The sequence below is a fragment of the Microcaecilia unicolor genome, chromosome 8 (assembly GCF_901765095.1).
Source record: "Microcaecilia unicolor chromosome 8, aMicUni1.1, whole genome shotgun sequence".
NCBI lineage: Eukaryota > Metazoa > Chordata > Amphibia > Gymnophiona > Siphonopidae > Microcaecilia > Microcaecilia unicolor.
In genome coordinates, this window is record NC_044038.1 from 143,915,369 (window position 1) to 143,937,920 (window position 22,552).

A 22,552-nucleotide genomic window follows, 5' to 3' on the forward strand; every position below is an offset into this window, starting at 1 on the left:
ATCAAGATCAACATGAACATACCTAAATCTCCACTACCCAAGCTGCAAAAGACTCAAATACTAATCAACCTACGCATCCGGCTTCTCCTATATAAGACACAACTATGGAACGTACTACCAAATGCCGTGAAAACAACATATGATCACCTAAACTTCCGGAAAGTACTAAAAACTTACCTGTTCAAAAACCCGAATGACCCAACTTAAATGCCTCAACTCTGCAACATAACAAAACCAAAGCTCGTTTGGACATAAATCACCTCTTCCTCCTTATGATTCCTAAATCTGTCTGTCACACACGAACTTTACTCTACCACAACTTCACTTTGTGTTTGTTCATACCGATATTGGCGATGCTTTACTATGTAAGCCACATTGAGCCTGCAAATAGGTGGGAAAATGTGGATACAAGTGTTTAACAACAATAGTCAAAAACGGGTCTCTTCACAAAATATGATCAACAGGGAAGGAAGAAAGAAGAAAAAACGGGGGGAAAGACCTCAAAAAGGGTGACTCCCAACAAAACTTGCTGAAATATTCAAAAAGGAGACTTCAACATCAATTCTTTAATCATTGGTCTGAAAAACCCCCCGATCCTTCTGATATATAATTTATTTTATTTTTTGTTTTTATGCAGTTCACTCAAATGTGCTTAAACAATGTCTTCAAGGCTCAAAAAAAAAAGAGAAAAACCACTTAGCTGGCTGCAGCGTCCAGGACAAGCATTCACACCCGACGGACCCGTTTCACCTAAGGGCTTCTTCAGGGGTTGAAGATGCCGCTTCTAAACTGGTAATCCCTACTCCAGTGGGTCTCTGTGAAGACCTGGCTACAGGCTCCGAGCTCAACTGCTGAGACGGGTCCCCCTAATTTTCCTGTTACTTGGATACAAGTGTTACAAATAAATAAATCAATAAATAAAAATAAAATAATTAGAGGGTCAAAAAAACTGGATATTGAAGGGGCTAAAATGTGGAATGCACATTCTGAGAGCTTGCAAAATTTTAATTATGTTCAGTTTTGAAAACGTTTAAAGGCACTGGTATTTAAATGAGTGTTTAATTGTAATTGTGAACAGGACAGAGAGTTATAGAGAGGGAGAACATATTGATGATTGTTTTTGTGAAGTTGTTTTATTGTACTTTTATGTGATTTTAATTATGGATGTTGACTTGTAAGTCATCTAGTACTTTGGCTAGTGCAGTATATAAATTGTGGAACTAACTAACTAACTAACTAACTAACTAACTAACTAACTAACTAATTATAAATTTAGGTCATCCATATTGTATATCTCTGTGCCAAAATTGTGAAACTGTTTATCAGCTAACATGAGATCTATTAAAAATCTAGAAACCTCAGAAAATATTTAGAATTTGTTATTTCAGCAAACCTTTGGTGGTATTTAGCATACTTATTCACCAATAGGTATATGATATTTACATTAAGGCCAAAAATGTTTAATTATGTGTTTTTTTCTATTGTTTGTTCACATTTTATTATTTAGTTTTTTTGTACCCTGCCTAGAATTATGGATAGTGCCGGTTATACATTTTGTAAATAAATAGATAAATGTGATCTGTCTAAATTACAGGGTTCATTAAACATTTTTGTTAACCATTAACCATTAACTTCTGAAATAAAAATATTCCAGCTGATATTCAGCCAGCGGTGTCCAGCATTTTTAAAAACGCTAACCATCACTGGCTAGGTTAGCCCCAGATATTCAGTGTCTGGCCATGTCCAGGTATCAGCACTGAATATTGGGTGCTAATTTCAGTGGTGCTGGCTGACAGAGCTTATGCGGATCCTGGCCGATATTCTGCCAGGCCCAAATAAGACAGTTATGTGGGTCCTGGCTGAATACAGGGCCAGCACCTGCATAGCTTAAAAATCTCCCCCAGGCCCTATGATCCCACTCCCAATGAGCAGGCCCCTTCTGATCTCTCTGTCAATGATTAGAGAGGTGTGGTAGCCGTGTTAGTCCACTTTTAAAGGTAATCAGTAGAAATAAAACAAAATAAAACATGGAAAAGAAAATAAGATGATACCTTTTTTATTGGACATAATATATTTCTTTATGAGCTTTCGAAGGTAGCCCTTTTTGTCAAATTGGAAATAAGCAAATGTTGGTAGATGACAGTATATATGTGAAACATCAAAGCATTTCAATGACAGTCTAACAGGATGAGGGTGGGTTAGGTGAGAGACAGGGAGAGCTGGGTGGATGAGGGACAGGGAGATATGCATGGAGATAAGAAGGTGACAAAGCAGTACAATTTTATGGTTTATAATGGGCTAGAAAACCCAGATCTTTGTTAAGTCCTTTCTGGTGGGTGTCAAAATGTTTAATCATTCTGACTTCAAAGGTCTTACTTTCCTGTATTGTTTTAAAGTTCCCTTTTAGGACTCTTACCATAAAATCACTGGTACAGTGTTCTGGTTTTGTAAAGTGTTGCCCCACAGAGGTGACATCCTGGTTGCTACTAACATTTTTCATATGGTGCCTATGTAAATTAAATCTCTTCTTTAGCATCTGACTTGTTTCTCCAATGTAGCACCCTTCACTGCATTTTTTTTACACTGAATGATATATACCACATGGGAAGATGAGCACGTGAAAGACTCCTTAATGTTGAATAATTTTCCTTTGTGAATGACCATGGGGTCCTGTGAAATGTTTTGGCATAGTTTGCAGCTGGATATATTGCAAGGATGTGTGCCATTCTCTTCTTTTTGGGTTTGTGTTGGGAGCTTACTTCTAATAGAAGTAAGATGTCACTGAAATACTTTGATGTTTCACTTATATATACTGTCATCTACCAACATTTGCTTATTTCCAATCTGATGAAGAAGGGCTAGCTTCGAAAGCTAATCACTACTACTACTACTACTTAGCATTTCTATAGCGCTGCCAGGGTTATGCAGCGCTGTACAAGTTTAAACATGGGGAAGGACAGTCCCTGCTCCAGAGAGCTTACAATCAAGAAATATATTATGTCCAATAACAAAGGTATCATCTTATTTTCTTTTCCATGTTTTATTTTGTTTTATTTCTATTGATTACCTATCTCTCAATGAGGAATCTGGCACAAATTCTCAGTCAGTGAGTAGCTGTAAAGAATGAGAAAAGTTTAGAATTAATCCCCCCGAAGAAGCATCAGTGAGTTTTCTAATCACTGTTAAGCATGGGAAGAAAAGGACAACCATACTGGGAAGGACAGCACCATTAATTTTGGAGTTTACATTTATCAGATAAGTCCAACTTCATAGCAGACCTCACATCCCACCTAAACTACATGCTCCAACAAGGTCTCTTCCCTGAGGAATATGGCAACATCCTACTCACCCCAATTCCAAAAGACACCAAGAAAAAAACAAACAAACTCGCCAGCTACCGCCCAATTTCGGTACTATGGAGGGGGCGAAATCCTGATTGTGATTCATGTAGTATTGAGAACTTGTCCATGTAATCAGTAAGCTGTTTGGTCACCATGATCTCCATCAGTTTGACTGCTAGTGGGATAGATGCGATCATGGTGACCAAACAGCTTACTGATTACATGGACAAGTTCTCAATACTACATGAATCACAATCAGGATTTCGCCCCCTCCATAGTACCAAAACTGTGCTAGTCACTCTCCTGGCCAAATTCAAGCAGGAAATAGCTACAGGTAAAAGCATACTTCTCCTCCAATTCGACATGTCAAGTGCATTCGACATGGTAAACCACAATATACTACTAAGATTCCTAGACTATATCAGGATTGGTGGAAATATACTCAGCTGGATCAAGGGTTTTCTAACCACCAGAACATACCAAGTGAAATCAAATTCAAACATATCACCACCATGGCAAGCAGACTGCGGAGTACCTCAAGGATCACCACTATCACCAATACTTTTCAACATAATGATGATCCCGCTGGCTAAATCCTTATCCAATCAAGGTCTCAACCCATTCATCTACGCAGACAATGTCACAATATACATTCCCTTCAGACATGATCTGACAGAAATCACCAATGAAATCAAGCTTGGTCTGAACACTATGGACTCATGGGCAAACTCATTTCAACTGAGACTGAATACTGACAAAACACACTGCCTCATCCTCTCATCTCAACACAATACAATACGTACAAACCCACAACCATAAACAACCCAGACCACATCCTCCCTATCTCAGATAGCCTGAAAATACTTGGCATTACAATCGACCGCAAGTGAACTCCACAATAAAGAAAATGTTTCACTCAATGTGGAAACTTAAATGCATAAAACCTTTATTCCCGAGGGAAATATTCCGTAACCTTATACAATCAATGGTACTAAGTCATGCAGACTATTGCAACGGAATCTATGCGGGATGTAAAGAACAACTCACAAAGAAACTCCAGACCACTCAAAACACAGCAGCCAGGCTGATAATTGGTAAAACACGATTCGAAAGTGCCAAAACCCTCCGAGAAAAACTGCATTGGCTCCCAATCAAAGAACGTATTACCTTCAAAATCTGCACCACAAAATTATCTATGGTGAAGTCCCAGGCTACATGACAGACCTCATAGATCTACCAACCAGAAACACAACCAGATCATCACGAACATACTTAAACCTCCACTACCCAAACTGCAAAGGACTCAAATACAAAGCAACCTAAGCATCCAGCTTCTCCTATATAAGCACACAACTATGGAACTCACTGCCAAAAGCTGTGAAAACAACCTACGACCATCTAAACTTCAGGAAATCACTAAAAACCAACCTGTTCAAAAAGGCATACTCGCAACACAGCAAAACCAAAGCTAGTAATGGACACTATCCAGCTTATTTTCGAAGGAGATCGCTGGCCATCTTCCGACACAAATCAGGAGATGGCCGGCGATCTCCTGAACCCGGCCAAATCGGTATAATTGAAAGCCTATTTTGGCCGGCGCCAACTGCTTTCTGTCGCGGAGCTGGCCAAACTTCAAGGGGGCGTGTCGGTAGGGTAGCGAAGGTGGGACGGGGCAGGACGGGGGTATGGTATGAGATGGCCGGCTTCACCCGATAATGGAAAAAAGAAAGTCGGCCTTGACGAGCATTTCGCCGGCTTCACTTGGTTCCTTTTTTTTCAGGACCAAGCTTCAAAAAGGTGCCCCAACTGACCAGATGACCACTGGAAGGAATCAGGGATGACCTCCCCTTACTCCTCCAGTGTTCATCAACCCCTTCCCACCCCCCAAAAAGTATGTATTTTTTTGCCAGCCACTATGCCATCCTGAAATGTCATACCCAGTTCCCTGACAGCAGAATGCAGGTCCATGGAGCAGTTTTTTGTGGGTGCAGTGCACTTCAGGTAGGTGGGCCCAGGCCCATCCCCCCTACCTGTTACACTTGTGGTGGTAAATGGAAGCTCTCCAACCCCCCCCAAAACCCACTGTACCCACATGTACGTGCCCCCCTTCACCCATAAGGGCTATGGAAGTGGTGTAGAGTTGTGGGAAGTGGGTCTTGGGGTGGTTTTGGGGGGGGGGGCTCAGCACCCAAGGTAAGGGAGGTATGCACCTGGGAGCTATTTTTGAAGTCCACTGCAGTGCCCCCTAGGGTGCCCGGTTGGTGTCCTGGCATGTCAGGGGGACCAGTGCACTACAAATGCTGGCTCCTCCCATGACCAAATGCCTTGGATGTGGCTGGGTTTGAGATCACCTGCATTAGTTTCCATTATCGGCGAAAACCGATGCCGGCCATCTCAAATCCAGCGATCTCTGACATTTGGCCGGCCCCAACCATATTATCAAAATGAAAGATGGTTGGCCATCCTTTTTGATAATACAGTTCGGGACTGCTGTTTGCGGCGGCGGCCAAATAGATGGCCAGCCATCTATTTGGCCAGCGCCGTTCGAGTATGCCTCTCCACATAACCCCTCCTCTCTTTGATCCCCATTGTGCCTGAACCTTAATCTATCAAAACATCACCATGTATTTGTTTCTCTACCGGACTTGACGAACGCCTTTACGGCACTATGTAAGCCACATTGAGCCTGCAAATAGGTGGGAAAATGTGGGATACAAATGTAACAAATAAATAAATAAATATATATATATTAAAAAAGGTCCACTTTGCAAAGAGGTGACAAGTGGAGATAAGTGGTGAAAGACTAAGATAAGACTACAATGGTCAATAAATATTGTTCTGGATATTTGTAAAAAGGACTTGGGGGAAATTCTATATATGGTGCCTTAAAAATCCATGCCGTAAAACCACGCGTTTAGCATGATTCTATAAACTATGCCTAAAGTTAGGCATAATTTATAGAGTACACTCACATACTGTTCTTGTGCCTAAATGTTAGGTGCATCCATTTAGGCCACCCTAAACCTGGCCTAAATATGTGCACTTAAGTTAGGTGCAAATTGGGTGTATTCTATAATAGTGTGCATAGTGGTTGTCAATGCCCAGAACCCACCATGGCCACACCTCCCTTACAACTGAGCACATTAGAATTTATGTGCACCTTGTTATAGAATATGGCTAGAACGTTGTGTGAGTAAATTCCAATTATAGCCAATTAGTGCCTCTAATTGGTTTTAAGTACCAGTATCAGTGCTGATTGGCTTGTTAATTAAGTTGTGCATGCAATGTGACCATGTAGCCAAATTACTGCACACAACTTAAAGCACCATATATAGAATTTGGGGGTTAATGTGTGATGATAGGTTGGTAAGGTTGCCCCTTTCATTTATAGGGCACCAGGTAGAGTAACAATTTAAAGTAACTGTTCACAGTTACTGTAAAGACAGCTTACCATCAAGGTCCTCTGAGTCAACAGGAGCTCTTACTGAATTACCATCACATATAATTTATAAGTAATCCAAACTAGCAATAACGTAGTCACAAAATGGACACCCATATTTATGTGCCATTTATGCATGTAAATGTACTGGTAAGTGTATACATAAGTTGCAGCAAAGTGACTCACATGACATAGCATGTAAACGCAAGGGAGGCATTCACATGGGTGGAGAATGGGAGGAGCATGGGCATAAGAACAAAAGAATAGCTATACTAGGTCAGACCAATGGTCCATCTAGCCTAGTATCCTGCTTTCAACACCTGGCAGAAGCCCAAATAGTAGCAAGATTCAATGCTACCAATCCCAAGGCAAGCAGTGGCTTCCCCCATGTCTATCTCAATAGCAGACTGGACTTTTCCTCCAGGAACTTGTCCAAACCTTTTTAAAACCCAGGTATGCTAACTGCAGTTACCACATCCTCCAGCAGCACGTTCCAGAGATGAACTATTCTTTGAGTGAAAAATATTTCCTCCTATTTGTTTTAAAAGTATTTCCATGTAGTTTCATCGAGTGTCCCCTGGCACTTATGAACTCAACTTATAGAGTAATGTAGATTTCATGTGCCCTTGCTGCATTTATGTGACTGCAGTTATACCCCATGCATTAAACTATTATGAATCTTTTATTTTCTTCAAGGATTTGTTTCAGAGCTCTAAAATAAACAGGGACAGAAAATATTTTTCACTAGTAGAAAGACTGCATTAGGAACCTATTGCAATTTTGTACAGAGAAAATGTCTAACCACATAATACACATATGACATTGATGTCTTTTTAAAAAAAAAGTGTATTAAACGGTGTTAGAAGACTTTGTGTTATCTATAGTTTATATCTGCAGTCTTATTAGAATTAATTTAATGTTAATTGTACTTATCATGAAGACAACTAATTTTTAATCTTGTTATTAACAGATTATTATAAATTAAACCTAAAAACTAAAGAGTAGCTTATTTCATCAAATTACTTGACTTATTTTAAAATAACCATGACTATACTGGTTTAGAAAATAGTGTTGCTTTTATTTGATTAAACCAGCACAATGCTTACTTGTCTTTTGAAACTTTGAAGTTCTGCATTTGCTAATAGAGACACTGGGTGTCGCTGTACACCGGAGAGGAGGAAAACATATATACTCGGTGCTCCTCCTTTAAGAAATGAACCTAAAGACTATATATTTAGTCTTCTGCTTTGCTTCTGTGCCACATTTGTTCATGCTTTGCTTTTGAACATCTCAATCTTTGGAGGATAGAATCGGAACGGATGTCCAGCATACGAATCTAACCGTGTGAAATGGCGTTTATAATTGGATGAATTTATCAGGGAATTAATTTTTGTTTTGAATCTCCGGGATGAGGTTGACAGTTAAAAGCTGGATTGTTCAATGGCGGACTGTTCAGGTGCTTTTGTTCCTGTATTTCTCTGGACGAAGCCTGGGCCAGATTCGCTACTCTGTTTTAGAAGAACTGGAAGAAGGTACGTCAGTAGGAAACGTTGCTGTGGATTTGAAAGTGGATAATGCAAAGCTGTATAATCGCAACTTTCGGATAGCTTACGAAACCAGCATTCAGTATTTCGGCATAAATATTAAAAATGGCATCTTGTTTATTAAACACAAAATAGACAGAGACCATTTATGTGCCAGTAGCACTAGTTGTTTAATAAATTTAGAAGCTGTTATGGACAATCCTTTGGAAGTATACAGAATACAAATAGAAATTCTGGATATAAATGATAATTCCCCTTATTTTTTTTCCAGTGAAAACACTGTAGCGGTATCAGAGTACACTCGTCCAGGAACGCATTTTCCACTAGAGGGCGCCTTTGACAAAGACGAGGGGGAAAACGCTCTCCTTTCCTATCATCTCAGCTCAAACGATTTTTTTGCCCTGAAGCATCAAATTAGCGATGGAAAAAGTTATTCTTTGGAACTCCTATTGTTGAAAGCTTTAGATCGGGAACACCAGCCTGTGCATCGTTTAACATTGACAGCAACGGATGGGGGGACCCCAAAGAGATCTGGTACAACTCAGATTACAATTCAAGTCCGGGACGCTAATGATAATCCTCCCGTATTTGACCATTCTGTATACAAAGTGAAGATGTTAGAAAACACGCCCCTTGGGAGCTTGGTAATCAAACTGAATGCTACGGATTTAGATGAAGGTGAAAATGGAGACCTTGTATATTCGTTTTCTAATTTAACTCTATCTGTTGCAAAACAGCTATTCATCATTGACCAAAATAGCGGCGAAATTCGAATTCAAGGTGTTCTAGATTTTGAAAAATCGAATATGTTTGAAATTCGCGTGCAAGCAAAGGATAGAGGCCTTCTGGAGCTGACAGGACGCTGTAATGTAATAGTTGAGATAGTCGATGTAAATGACAATAGTCCTGAAATAAAAGTAACTTCGTTTTCAAACCCAGTCCAAGAAGACGCCCTCCCTGGACTTGTCATAGCTCTGTTGACGGTGACGGACAAGGATTCGGGGATGAACGGCAAAGTGAGCTGTGAAGTGCCCCTCTCTCTTCCTTTCCAGATTGAGGCAAGATTCGAAAACTATTATGCTTTGGTCCTTAAGAAACCCCTGGACCGTGAAGTCGCTGCAGACTACAATGTAACTATCTTTGCAACAGATGGGGGATCTCCTCCTTTATCTGCTGTTAAGACTATTGTGATATTGGTTACTGATGTCAATGACAATCCACCCACGTTTTTAGAAATCCCTTACATAGTGAGTATTGTTGAAAACAATGTTCCATGGTCTCCCATTTTCCAAATATCAGCTCTAGACCCCGATTTGAATGAAAATGCAGAGGTCAAGTATTCTATCATAGAAAGTACTGAAGGAGTACCAGTTTCGAGCATCTTTTCTGTTCAGTCTGACACGGGTCAAATCTTCGCCTTGCTGTCATTTGATTATGAGCATAATCAAGTGTACAGCTTGCGCATTAAAGCGAGAGATTCTGGTTCCCCTTCTCTGAGTAGTACTACCGAAATAACCCTATTCATTCAAGACCAAAACGACAACCATCCTATGATCTTAACTCCATTTCCTAGCCATGGTTCCTCAGCGTCAGAAGTTGTGTCTCTTTCATCTAATGTAGGATACCTGGTGGCTAAAATAAGAGCAATGGATGCCGATTCTGGATATAATGCATGGCTGTCTTATGAGTTTAAGGAACCTACAAACGCAGACCCATTCAGGATTGGTCTTTATACGGGAGAAATTAGGACCGTCCGTTCCCTTAAAGAGACAGATGAAGGAAGAAAGACACTCATCATTCTGGTAAAAGATCATGGAAATCCATCTCTATCCGCAACAGTAACTATGAATGTTTTACTGGAGAAAAGCAATCAGGAAAAGATATTAGATTACAGACATGTTCAAAATAATGATAATTATCTTACAGATCTGAACGTGTATTTGATCATTTCCATCGCTTCTATTTTAGCTATATTTTTGCTTTTCATTTTTGTTTATACAATTCTAAGATATCAGAAAGCACGAACAGAGGCAAAAATGTCTAGGAAAACAGAGGTATGTCCAGATACAGCTGGAAAATGGTCATACACCCAAAGCCAACAATACTACCTATACTTATGTGGAGAATCCAAAGGCAATAGAATGTTAAAATCTCAGTCTTCGCACTATGCCTGGAACAATGAAAATCATACGACACCCACTGGCGATCTCTTACAATTGCACAATGGGGAGAATGATGTCATGAAAGCCACTGAGGTAAGAAAAGTTTACAAATATGACTATCTACAAGTTTCACTTTCAGCTGTAAGATGGGCTTGTGTATATGTATATCCCTTTCAAACATCTGCACCTAGCTGAACCAACATAGGTGAATTAAACTCTTCAGAACTCTTCAATAAAGTTGCTGCTGTTTCAGCTGAAAATCTGAATTCGGTTTTCCAAGAATTGGCCATGTCAATCTAATAATACAAAAATCACTTCTAGTCATAAAGAACTTAACCACCATTTAGTGAAGACAATTTGCTAAATATACACGTGGTTACCCAAACTGTTGTGATAACTGATCTTACTTCATATAGTTATCCATATGTTACAAGAGGAAGTAAAGTATTATGGAGGAAAAAAGCCTCTGTGCGTCTGCGATCAAGATTTAGTTTCACTTCATGACTCACAGAACTTAAAAACCTCCATTTTATACATTTCTTTACTATCCTCTAAATTTGTGATATTTCAGTTCTAATTTTAATTTTTGTTTTTTTTATTTTTTATAGCATATATTATCTTTTTTATCTTCTTTATCTGATGGGCTCCCATTTTGCCCATCCAAAACTTCAGGCTTTATCAAGGAAATCCATGCACTAATGCTTTTAAGTCTGAAAATCAGCCAATCAAAACTCCACATTAATAAAAGTCAATAATCCTGAAAATTCCAACATTCACCTGTATGGCTCAAAATAACTGATGTTACTGATTAATGGCTTAACAGCTCACATATATGCTTTTTCCCAGGGAATTTTTGATTTATAAAATATATTTCATGATCCCAGTGAAAAACAAAGATTAAGTATAATGGTCGCATAGTTATGTTTTGTTCTGGCATTATGTTCCTTTCCCCAATCAAATTAGGGGCACGGCAATGGGATCAGCCATGGCTCCCAACATTACCAACCTGTACCTAGCTGAACATGAGGATAGAGTTTTGAGTGAACACCCATATAAAGCAGTGGTGATCTTTTACAAGCATTACATAGATGATATAGTTTTGTTATGGAAGGGAGATTTATTATTTTTTTTATTTTGTTTATTTTTGTTACATTTGTATCCCGCGCTTTCCCACTCATGGCAGGCTCAATGTGGCTTACATGGGGCAATGGAGGGTTAAGTGACTTGCGCAGAGTCACAAGGAGCTGCCTGTGCCTGAAGTGGGAATCAAACTCAGTTCCTCAGTTCCCCAGGACCAAAGTCCACCACCCTAACCACAAGGCCAATTTACAATTGGCTGAACACCAGAGACCCAAATTCTGCATTTTAAGATGCAGCACCATGATAAACAAATACCATTTTAGATATCCTTATTCAGAAAACCTAGTACTGCTTCAAAACAACTATATATAGAAAACCAACCGATAGAAACAACTACCTGCACTTCACCAGTTTCCATAACCGGTCACTTAAGGAGAACCTGCCGTATTCACAATTCTTGAGATTATGAAGATTATGTACCAATTTCGATGACTTTCAAGTCAAATCTAAACACATGTCTAGCAGATTCGCCCATAGAGGTTATCCCCAGAAATGCATAGGCAAGAGCTTATCAAGAGCAATAGAGATGGATAGACAAAACCTCCTGACCAATACGAATAATAAACATAAACCAGATTTAGTGTGCACATTGAAGTTTTCAAGTGTAGCGAGTGGCATTAGCAATATTATTAGAAAAAATTGGCATATTATTGGTATGTATGAGTATTTTAAAGATAAGTGTCCAATTGTTGCCTATTCATGGAATCGCAATTTCAGACAGCATTTGGTTCCCTCCACTCTTCCACAACTTGACAGTAACAGACAATAATATGGTGGACATACATCCTGTGGCCGCTGTTCAGTATGTAGACACTCGTTGACTCTAGCATCTTTCATATTCCCTAAAACCAATAAGATTTTTCAATTAAACCACTTCTCAGATTGTAACACGATAGGCGTAAGATATATAATTATGTGTCCGTGCAAACTTCTGTATGGGTAAAACTAAAAGAGCCATTAAAACTAGAATTATTGAACATAGAAGTTGCATTGGAAGAAATGTCCAAAGCGCCCCATTGGTTACACTACTGATGATTTGAAGTTTTTTGTAGCTAAGAGAATACCAACTACTTGGCGTGGAGGAGATATCGATATTAAATATGTGAAGAGCAGAAAATGATATATAACTTGGGTACTCTTGCACTATTGTGGCTTAAATACTAAGATTGAGTTTGCACCTTTTTTGTAAATATATTCCATTTTTCGGAGATACTTGTTTTAGGTTTTGTTTGCTTGCAAGTTATCTTATATGACACTTATTTTTAACTCCTTTTACACTCATGGTGATCTTTCTATTTTTATAGTTTTTACTATATATATATATATATATATATATATATATATATAGGTACATTTTATTGTTTATATTTCTATTTTAATATACTTCCTATTATTGATTTTCAACATATTCATGTAAACCACTTATTGTGTAATTTTTATCATTGCTTTTAAATATGCAGTTCACATTTGCATTTTGATTAAGTCACATCTTGTTTTATTTCATGCCATGTTTTTTCATTTTATCATTTTATCTTGCTCACATTTTTTATTCTTATTTTTTGATTATACATTTTCATTTGATATCTGCTTTTTTATTGTTATGTTTTTATATATTGTTTGAAAATTTGGCGCACTTTTTCTAGTGACTTCACTCAAGATGATGTTATTCAAATAGGATAGCAAGAACGAGTGTTTCTCTTTTTGTGAACAGATATAGTTCATCGCTATACCCGTGTTGAGTAATCAGTTGGAACAGTAAGTCTTTGACTTTGTCTTGTTTGACTTTCCTATGTAGTCGTTCCATTTTTATTTTTAATTTAACATCTAGTGGTTTGGTTTGCCGACATACATTTTCTTAATACAATACGCTCCTTTTGTTTTTGTTTCTGTGCAATTTGTGGATATATATATATATATACATACATACTAGTAAAAAAGGCCTGTTTCTGCCACAAATGAAACGGGCGCTAGCAAGGTTTTCCTCAGAGTGTGTATGTTTGAGAGAGTGTGTGTGAGAGTGACTGTGTGAGAGAGAGAGAGTGAATGTGCGTGTGTGTGTGTGTGACAGAGAGAGAGTGAGACTGGGTGCGAGTGTGTCTGTGTGAGAGATAGAGAGTATGTGTGTTAGCATGAGAGTGTGTGCCAGGTCCCCTCCTCCCTCCCTCCGAGTTCCAGGGTTGTTGTCCCCCTCCCTCCCTCCCTCCGAGTTCCAGGGTCGTCCCCTCCCTTCCTCCGAGTTCCAGGGTCATCCCCTCCCTGCTTCTGAGTTCCAGGGTCATCCCCTCCCTGCCTCCCTCCGAGTTTCATGGTCCCCTCCCTCCCCTGCATTATGCTCTCTCCCCTGCATTCATCCATATGCAGGCAACGTCCTCTGTGCCCTGCCCCCTCCATCCATCCATGTGCAGCATCTCTCCCCTGCCCCCTCCCCCCCTCTGAGTTCCAGTGTCCCCCTCCCTCCCTCCCATTTCCAGGGTCCCCCCTCCCTCTGTCCCTCCCTCCCAGCTCCAGGGTTCCAGGGAACTGGTAGGGAGGGAGGGAGGACAGAGAATGTTGGAGGAGTGATGTCAGCAGGTGGTTACAATCCCAGTGACACACATTGGAACGTTGGAGGAGTGATGTCATCAGGTGGTTACGATCCCAGTGAGACACATTGGAATGTTGGAGGGGCAAATTATTATATTAGATAATTTATGGACCTATGTATCCGTGCACCTCTACATAAGCTGTCTTTCAACAGTTACATTATGCAGTATTGATCTCTGCAATGTTCGTCGTTTTTGTCTTTTAAATGATCTCCTTTTACCCAGCACCATGATAAGTTTAAATATTTTTGTTCTGCCACAGTAGTATTTATTTTCTTTTATAATATGTAGCATTGCTCGTTGCAGTGTTTTATAGTGTGCAGCAATAGTTTCTAGCAATAGGTTTTCCTCTCTTTATTTTATATTTTTTAATTTTTATATGATACATCCTTCATCACATTTATCCTCTATCATTTCTATTTGCTTTTTATTCATTTTTCTATCCATTTTTTGTTTTTTATTATTTGTACTTTTTATTTTTTCTTTTATGTTTTTATTTATTATCCATTAATGTCCTCCTACCTCAGTTTGTTGGTTTCTCTTGGTGCAGATATGTTTTATTAAATTCCTGTTCTCTTCTCATTTATTGCTTCATAATCTTGTATTTTGCGTGCTCTGAGTGACGCTTTATATGTAATGTTTATTTTTAGTTGCTTTGATACATTGCCATTTTTAAGGCTACTTAGAGTATATCATTACTTGTTTATTTATTTGCATATATTACTTACATCATGATAACCCTGTGGTGTCTCTCTTTTTTTAACACCTAGTTGTTTTACATACAAATATGTATTACATTTTATGTTATGTATTTGTTTTAATCTTGATCACAATTTTTTTTTTAACCATTTGATGATTAGTCTTATTTCTGATTTAACATCTGGAGGCAAAGAATTCAAAATAGCTCAATTTTATAATTGCGTCAGACATGTTTGAACTAAAGTTTCCACCTTTCCTCATCCCTGAGGGGCTGGCAACAACATAATGATATCATCAGCATACATAAAGAGCCTGCTTCTCTGGTGGGAATTGAACCCTCCCAAGTGTATTCATCAAAATATTAAAATTAATCAGTGACAATGGTGAACCCTGCAGAACTCCGCAGGGAGAACACCAAGATTTTGACTCTCTATTCATTATCTTCACCCTATATGTTTTAAATCTCAAGAACAGATGGAACCAGGAATGAATTGGTCCAGTCAAGCCAATCTCATCCAATATCATCAATCAAACATCATGATCAACCAGATCAAATGCTGAAGAAAGATTAAACTGTACTAACAGCACCTTAATGCCTTTAGATACTAAACTCCTAATTTCTGACGATAGTATTCCCAGTAAAGTTTCTGTGCTATAGCCCTTTCAGAAGCCTGATTGAGATGAAGTATATTTTAAAGATCTAAATAATCAGATAATTGTCCAGCAACTAGGGTTTCCATTATTTTTACAAATATAGGAATATTAGTAACTGGCATATAGTTGGATGTGTCACTCTGATCCAATTTAGGGTTCTTCAAAATCGGGCTCAATTTTATGTCACAGTTGCAGATGGAAAGATGCCAATACTAAATGAGTTTTCAAGCCACATTGTTAGCCATAAAAGAATATAATTGGAGACAAAATATATTCCATGTATTAAACAAGGTGGAAGGAAGGCCAAACTACAGTCAGCATGGTAAAAAATGAGGTGAAGGAAGCTATTAGAGCTAAAGAATATAATTCAGAAATGGGAAAAGGATCCAACCGAAGTTAATAGAAAACAGCATAAAGAATGGCAAGTCAAGTGCAGAGCACTGATAAGGAAGATAAAGACAGACTTTGAAAAGAAAATTGCATTGAAGGCAAAAACACATAATAAAAACTTTTTTTTGGTATATTAGAAGCAAGAATCTGGTGAAATAATCAGTTTGACTGCTAGATGATCAAGGAGTAAAAGGGGCACTCAGGGAAGATAACATCATAGCGGAGAGACTAAATGATTTCTTTTCTTCGGTCTTCACCACGGAAGATGTGGGGGAGATAACATTGCCAGAAATGGTACTCAATGCTGATGAGTCAGGGAAACTGAAGCAAATCTCTGTAAACCTGGAGGACGTAATGCGGCAATTTAATTAATTAAAGAGTAGCAAATCACCTGAACCAGATGGTATATATCCCAGAGAACTGACAGAACTGAAAAATGAACTGTTATTAATATGTTAGTAAAATCAAACGTGGCGCCAGAAGATTGGAGGGTGGCTAAAGGATTCCAGAGGTGATCTGGGAAATTATAGACCAGTAAGCCTGATTTCAGTACTGATTTAGTGCAGGGCAAACTTGCCTCACCAATCTTTTACATTTCTTTGAAGGGGTGAATAAATATGTGGATAAAGGTGAGCCAGTTGATATTGTTTGTTTTGTTACATTTGTACCCCGTGCTTTCCCACTCATGACCGGCTCAATGCAGCAGGCAGTGGAGGGTTAAGTGACTTGCCCAGAGTCACAAGGAGTTGCCTGTGCCAGAATCAAACTCAGTTCCTCAGGACCAAAGTCCACCACCCTAACCACTAGGCCACTCCTCCACTATTGTGTACCTGGCTTTTCAATAGGCATTTGACAAAGTACCTGATGAATGACTCCTGAGGAAATTAGAAAGTCATAGGCTAGGAGACAGTGGATTAAGAACTGGTTAAAAAAATAGAAATCAGAGAGTATGGTTAAATGGTCAGTATTCTCAATGGTAGAAGGGTAGATAATGGAGCTCTCAGGAGTCTGTGCTGGGACCACTGCTTTTTAGCTCATTTATAAATGATCTAGAGATGGGACTAACTAGTGAGGTAATTAAATTTGCTGATGACACAAAGTTATTCAAAGTTGTTAAATTACAAGAGGATTGTGAAAAATTACAAGAGGACCTTACAAGACTGAGAGACTGGGCATCCAACTGGCAGATGACATTTAATGTGAGCAAAGACAAAGTGATGCCTGTAGGAAAGAGGAAGCCAAATTATAGCTATGTGATGCAAGGTTCCACACTAGGAGTCACTGCCCAGAAAAAAAAGATCTAGGTTTCACTGTTGAAGATACATTGAAACCCTCAACTCAGTGTGCAGCAGTAGCTAAGAAAGCAAAGAGAATGTTAGGAATCGTTAGGAAAGGAATGGAAAACAAAACTGAGAATCACTCCATGGTGCAACTGTACCCTGAATACTGTGTGCAATTCTGGTCACTGCAGCTCAAAAAAAGATACAGTGAAATTAGAATTTTATTATTTTATTGGGCCATTGACTTGACATGCAATTTTGTAGGTCATAACTAGGAAGGACCTCTACAGCCAATAGATGGAGACCATCAGGATAGAAGTCTGCCACACAAACTAGGCACAACCACATAGATGACATTCATAAAACAGAAGAAAAATTATCCACTGTATGGAAAGGACTAACCATATCAATAAACTTTGACAGAGCAGAGAATAAAAAATGTAGGATCTGAGGAGACTGCTGCATGGTGGAAGGCCCCCACATGCTTAGAACGTTACACTAAGTTCTGAGCTCTGTGAGCTTTTGGATGACATCACACATTTTTATGTGTCCCATTCAATGCTGCTTGTCCACGGAAAATGACACATTGTTCTAATTTACCTGCACATCAGGCAGACTTACATTTCTGAGGTAGTTCAATTGTTATATAAACTGCACATCAAAACATCATTTTCAAAGTATTTGTAATCAGTTATTGTGATCTTTTCTGTTTATGTAAACCGCTTTGATTGTAACCACATAATCAAATCCCATCCCCTTTCCTTTTCTGTTTATACGTTTGTAATTTTGTAATTATATTTGCATTTTTTTAAATAGGGTGTAGCAACAATCGGCTTAGTTACTGTTACATTTCAACTTACAGTTCAGACTAGTGAGTTTGTAATCAAATAAATTTTTGGAATCAAAGAATTATACTTATTAATCAAATTCAAATGTTATAGTGTTAGAAAACGCAGGCAAATATAGAATACCGCAAATATATTTTATTCTTACACTTACACATCAAACCACAGGGTGTCGCGCTTCACTGAAATTCAGTAAGAGGAAATGCTGAACCATCTGAGACGCATCATTTCTAAATTGGTGTCAGTCCCTGAACGCATCAGAATTGGCAGCCGACATTTAAGGAGAGTGAATTTACATGAACATCCACAAAGAAACCTAGATAATTTCCAATTTTTGAACGCGTTTATTGATCTTTGGTGAAATAGAAATGCTTGTTTTACCCAGACATTCTGTGGTAAGAAGGGAAATATATTTCATTCTGCTTCATTCGGTTTGGGATCTCATCTTCAGTCAGATACATTATACTGTTCCGGAGGAATCCGAACGCGGTACTTTTGTTGGACGGATAGCTCAAGATTTGGGTTTAGAAACTGAGGAGCTGGTCTTGCGAATGTTCCGGATAACCTCCAAAGAGGGAAATGCCCATTTCAAGGTAAATTTGCAAAATGGAATTTTGTTTGTAAATAGGAGAATAGACAGAGAAGAACTATGCGCACAAAAACCTGCTTGCCAGCTACATCTTGAAGTCATGATAGATAAACCTGTAACTATATATCGTCTGGAAGTAGATATTGAAGATGTAAATGATAATAGTCCGGTATTCCCTGCAAACGAATTCAATCTGTTTATCTTAGAATCAAGGCTTCCGGGATCCCGTTTTTCACTAGAGGGCGCCCTTGACTCCGACGTTGGAATAAACTCAGTTCAAAAGTATGTGCTCAGCCCAAACGAGTATTTTCTTTTAAATGCTCAGACAAGCAATGTCAGAAGTAAATATGTAGAACTTGTGTTAAAGAAGCAGCTAGATAGAGAACACATTCCGGTGCATTTCTTAACCCTTACCGCTTTTGATGGTGGAAAACCACCCTTAACTGGTACTGTGCAACTTGTTATTACTGTTCAAGATGTAAATGATAACAGCCCTAAATTTGACCAACCAGACTACAAAATACGTGTATTTGAAAATGCGGTTAATGGTACTTTAGTCCTGAAGCTCAATGCCACTGATTTGGACGAAGGCACTAACGGTGACATCTTATATTCATTTAGCAATCTTGTTCCATCACACATCAGGTCACATTTTAATATAGATTCAAATAGTGGCGAAGTCCGATTGCAAAAAGAGCTGGATTTTGAAGACACCGCTTCCTATGAAATTCGAGTTGATGCTACTGATAAAGGTCACTACGCCCTAGCTGGACACTGCAACATTTTGGTGGAAGTTTTGGACGTTAATGACAACCCTCCTGAGCTGACAGTAAACTCCCTATCTCTGCTTATTCCGGAGGACTCACCCCTTGGGACAGTGATCGGGATCTTCAGCGTATCTGATAAAGACTCTGATGTTAATGGTAAGGTCAGATGTTACGTTGCTCAAACTAGTATTCCTTTTAAGATGAAGTCTACTTTTAAGGATTATTATTCACTGGTGTTGGATGGACCAATCGATCGTGAAAGAAATTCTGAATATGAAATCATCATCATAGCCAGGGATGAAGGTTCCCCTTCTCTTTCAACAACAGTTAACATTCCAGTAGAAATCACAGATGTGAATGACAACGCACCAACCTTTCCCCAACCTTTTTATTCATTGTCTGTAAAGGAAAACAGCCTACCGGGTTCTCTTATATTTAGCGTGTCAGCTTTGGATCCCGATTTAAATGAGAATGCCTTTATTACTTATTCTCTTGTGCAGAACATCAGCCAAGGGACACACATCTCAAGTTATATTTCAGTTAATCCCCAAAGTGGCAGCATCTATTCTTTGCAATCTTTTGATCATGAAGAAGTGAATCTGATCCAGTTTAAAATTGAAGCCAAAGATTCTGGGTCGCCTTCCTTGTCCAGTATTGCAATTTTTTATTTATTTGTACTGGATGAAAATGACAACGCACCTGTAATTCTGTCGCCTTTTTCTGGGGCTGACGCCTCAGTCATAGAACTGGCCCCTCAATCTGCAAAAGGAGAGCACGTGGTTTTTAAAATAAGGGCTATGGATGCCGATTCAGGATACAATGCATGGCTTTCTTACCAAATTAAGGAACCAATGAATGCACCTTTCAAGGTGGGACTGAACACGGGAGAAATTCGTACCACACGCCTTTTTCAAGAGTTGTATATCAATAAACAAAAATTAGTCATTTTGGTGAAAGATCATGGCGAACCACCACTGTCTGCAACAACGACCCTAATGTTTTCATTATTGGAAAGTAATCAAGACGCAAAATTAAATGACGCCGGCAAAGATAATACAAATTATTTGACTGATATAAATATTTATTTGATTATAGCCATAGGTTCCATCTCAAGCATATTTTTAATTTTCATAATCTTATATATTGTTTTAAAATGTCATAGAGAGAGTCAAAGCATGGTGGATCCTGGCAAACCTACCCTTGTTTGTTCCAGCACAGTTGGAAGTTGGTCTTATTCTTTGCAACGTTGCTATAATTTGCGCTTAAGTGGAGTAAATTCCAAAAATGATTTAATAATCTTCAGTCCAAACGTTCCTCATTCTTCAGAGAATGAAGCAAATGTCAGTGGTATGGAAAATCAACTTGGAAAGGTAAGTCTTTTGACTTTCTATAAAAGTGAATGTTTACACTGTTTAGTTAGGGCATTCAGTGAAAACTAGTGAATAGCACATTCAAGTTTTAGAAACTATTTTATGAAGGCCATAATTACAATAACTAGGTGATTGCTAAAACTATCAGCATATGTCAGTTCAGTTTAAGCTTTACATCTACCATGACTATGCACTGTAAGAAAACGGCAAGGTTTAAACTAAGACAAAAGCACCTCCTGGTGAAACTGTAGTTTTAAAAGATCCTTATCAAATTTATCCTGGAATATGGCATCCTGTTAGTACTAGAAACATTTGTTTTGTGTTGTAGTATTGTAGCATACTATATCCTTTTCCATTTTGGAAATATGGGTTTGTTGCCAGGCAAGATACAAATAGAAGAGATATGAACAATTTGACTAAAACATTATTTTATTTCTAGCTCACCTAGGACAGCTATTTTTATAGCTGAGTAGTAAAGATCGAGGTTTTTAGTCAAAGAAAACTTTCAGTTTAAGTGTAGAGATTTTTCTCCTCTGGTCAAATTATTAGCACTGTAAGACATGCTTAGCTTAAGAACCAGTCAGACAACAGAGTGCTATAAAATAGGCTGCACCTTTGTTTATCGGTGAAAGACCATTAATCTATACCCCAGCAATATTAAAATATATTTAAATTAACAAAGAAAAGAGGGCTACTGCCTTAAACAGCAAGTAGCCCCATTATAACAAACCAGACAAAGGTACAGATGTGCACCACCATAAACAGCAAGAGCAAGGACAATCGTGGACCTATTCAAAGGACCTCCTTTGAATGCATCCTTACTTGGGTACCCCCACCGGAAGAACTACTGGAAAAGTAGTATCACCCCACCACCACTACTACTAGAAAATGAAGCTGCAGCCCACAAAATAGCTTCCAAGGCCTCCTGGAAATCATTTAAGACCAAATCAAGGCCCTCAACTGATGCCATCGTGGTCATTGTGGCCAGGACATGAGATGTCTGCCCAGACATGTTGGACCTTATGCCACCAAGACATTGTGGGCACAGGATAATCTCTGACCACAAAACTGAGTTGAAAGGAACTCACTGTTTTAAAATCATCCTTTATGATACTGATCAGCAGTTTCACTGCATAAGAGCTGTCATCATTCCACCAAGGTGCACGATTAGCAGGTCAGGATATTTTCCATGTCACTTGAAACTCCAAAGTAAGGGGACCGGGTCCTGTCAACATATTCTCTGGTCACTCCACCATGATAAGCATGCCCCATGAGAAACCAAACCAAGATGAAGCCTGTTAAGGTGAACCACTGTCCATCAACCAGCCCAGTGTATGAATTGTTGGAATAATGTATTGTATTTTACATGCATTGCCTGTCACCAATTTTTTCTCTGTGATTACTCTGTGACCTCTGATGTGAATTACTTAGAGAGGTCACAGCTATGCAACTTCCTGTGGGGGTTAGACACAGCACCTGGAGCTCATGATCTCTCCTAGCTGAGAGGATCTATGGTGGTGTGAGCATCCATTACCATCTAAGCACATGGAAAGAGCTGATAATCCAAATGTATAGTATTATGTATATATAAGCCTGTCTGAATATAATCTAACTACAAACTGTGAGTAAACAGATGTTTTGTTACTTCAACTTTAAAGTGACTCAGCAGTGAATTATTCTGGGGTGTATGAGAGAGATGAAGAAAAGAAATTAACATTTCTAAAGCTGAAGCTGTGTGTATAAAAATCTG

General features: G+C 38.7%; 2 protein-coding genes across 2 annotated transcripts in view; both read left to right on the top strand.

The window, feature by feature from the left end:
* The first annotated feature begins 8,188 nt into the window (after positions 1-8,188).
* On the top strand, positions 8,189-10,681 carry LOC115476833 (protocadherin alpha-4-like). Its single transcript, XM_030213407.1, has one exon. It carries the CDS (start codon positions 8,189-8,191, stop codon positions 10,679-10,681), a length of 2,493 nt encoding a protein of 830 aa, XP_030069267.1.
* A 7,763-nt stretch (positions 10,682-18,444) lies between these two features.
* Positions 18,445-22,552, top strand: part of LOC115475451 (protocadherin alpha-5-like) — a 101,601-nt gene continuing 97,493 nt past the window's right edge. The window contains exon 1 of the mRNA XM_030211181.1: positions 18,445-20,802. Within this exon, the coding sequence (XP_030067041.1) occupies positions 18,445-20,802 (2,358 nt within the window). The remainder of the gene's footprint in view (positions 20,803-22,552) is intronic.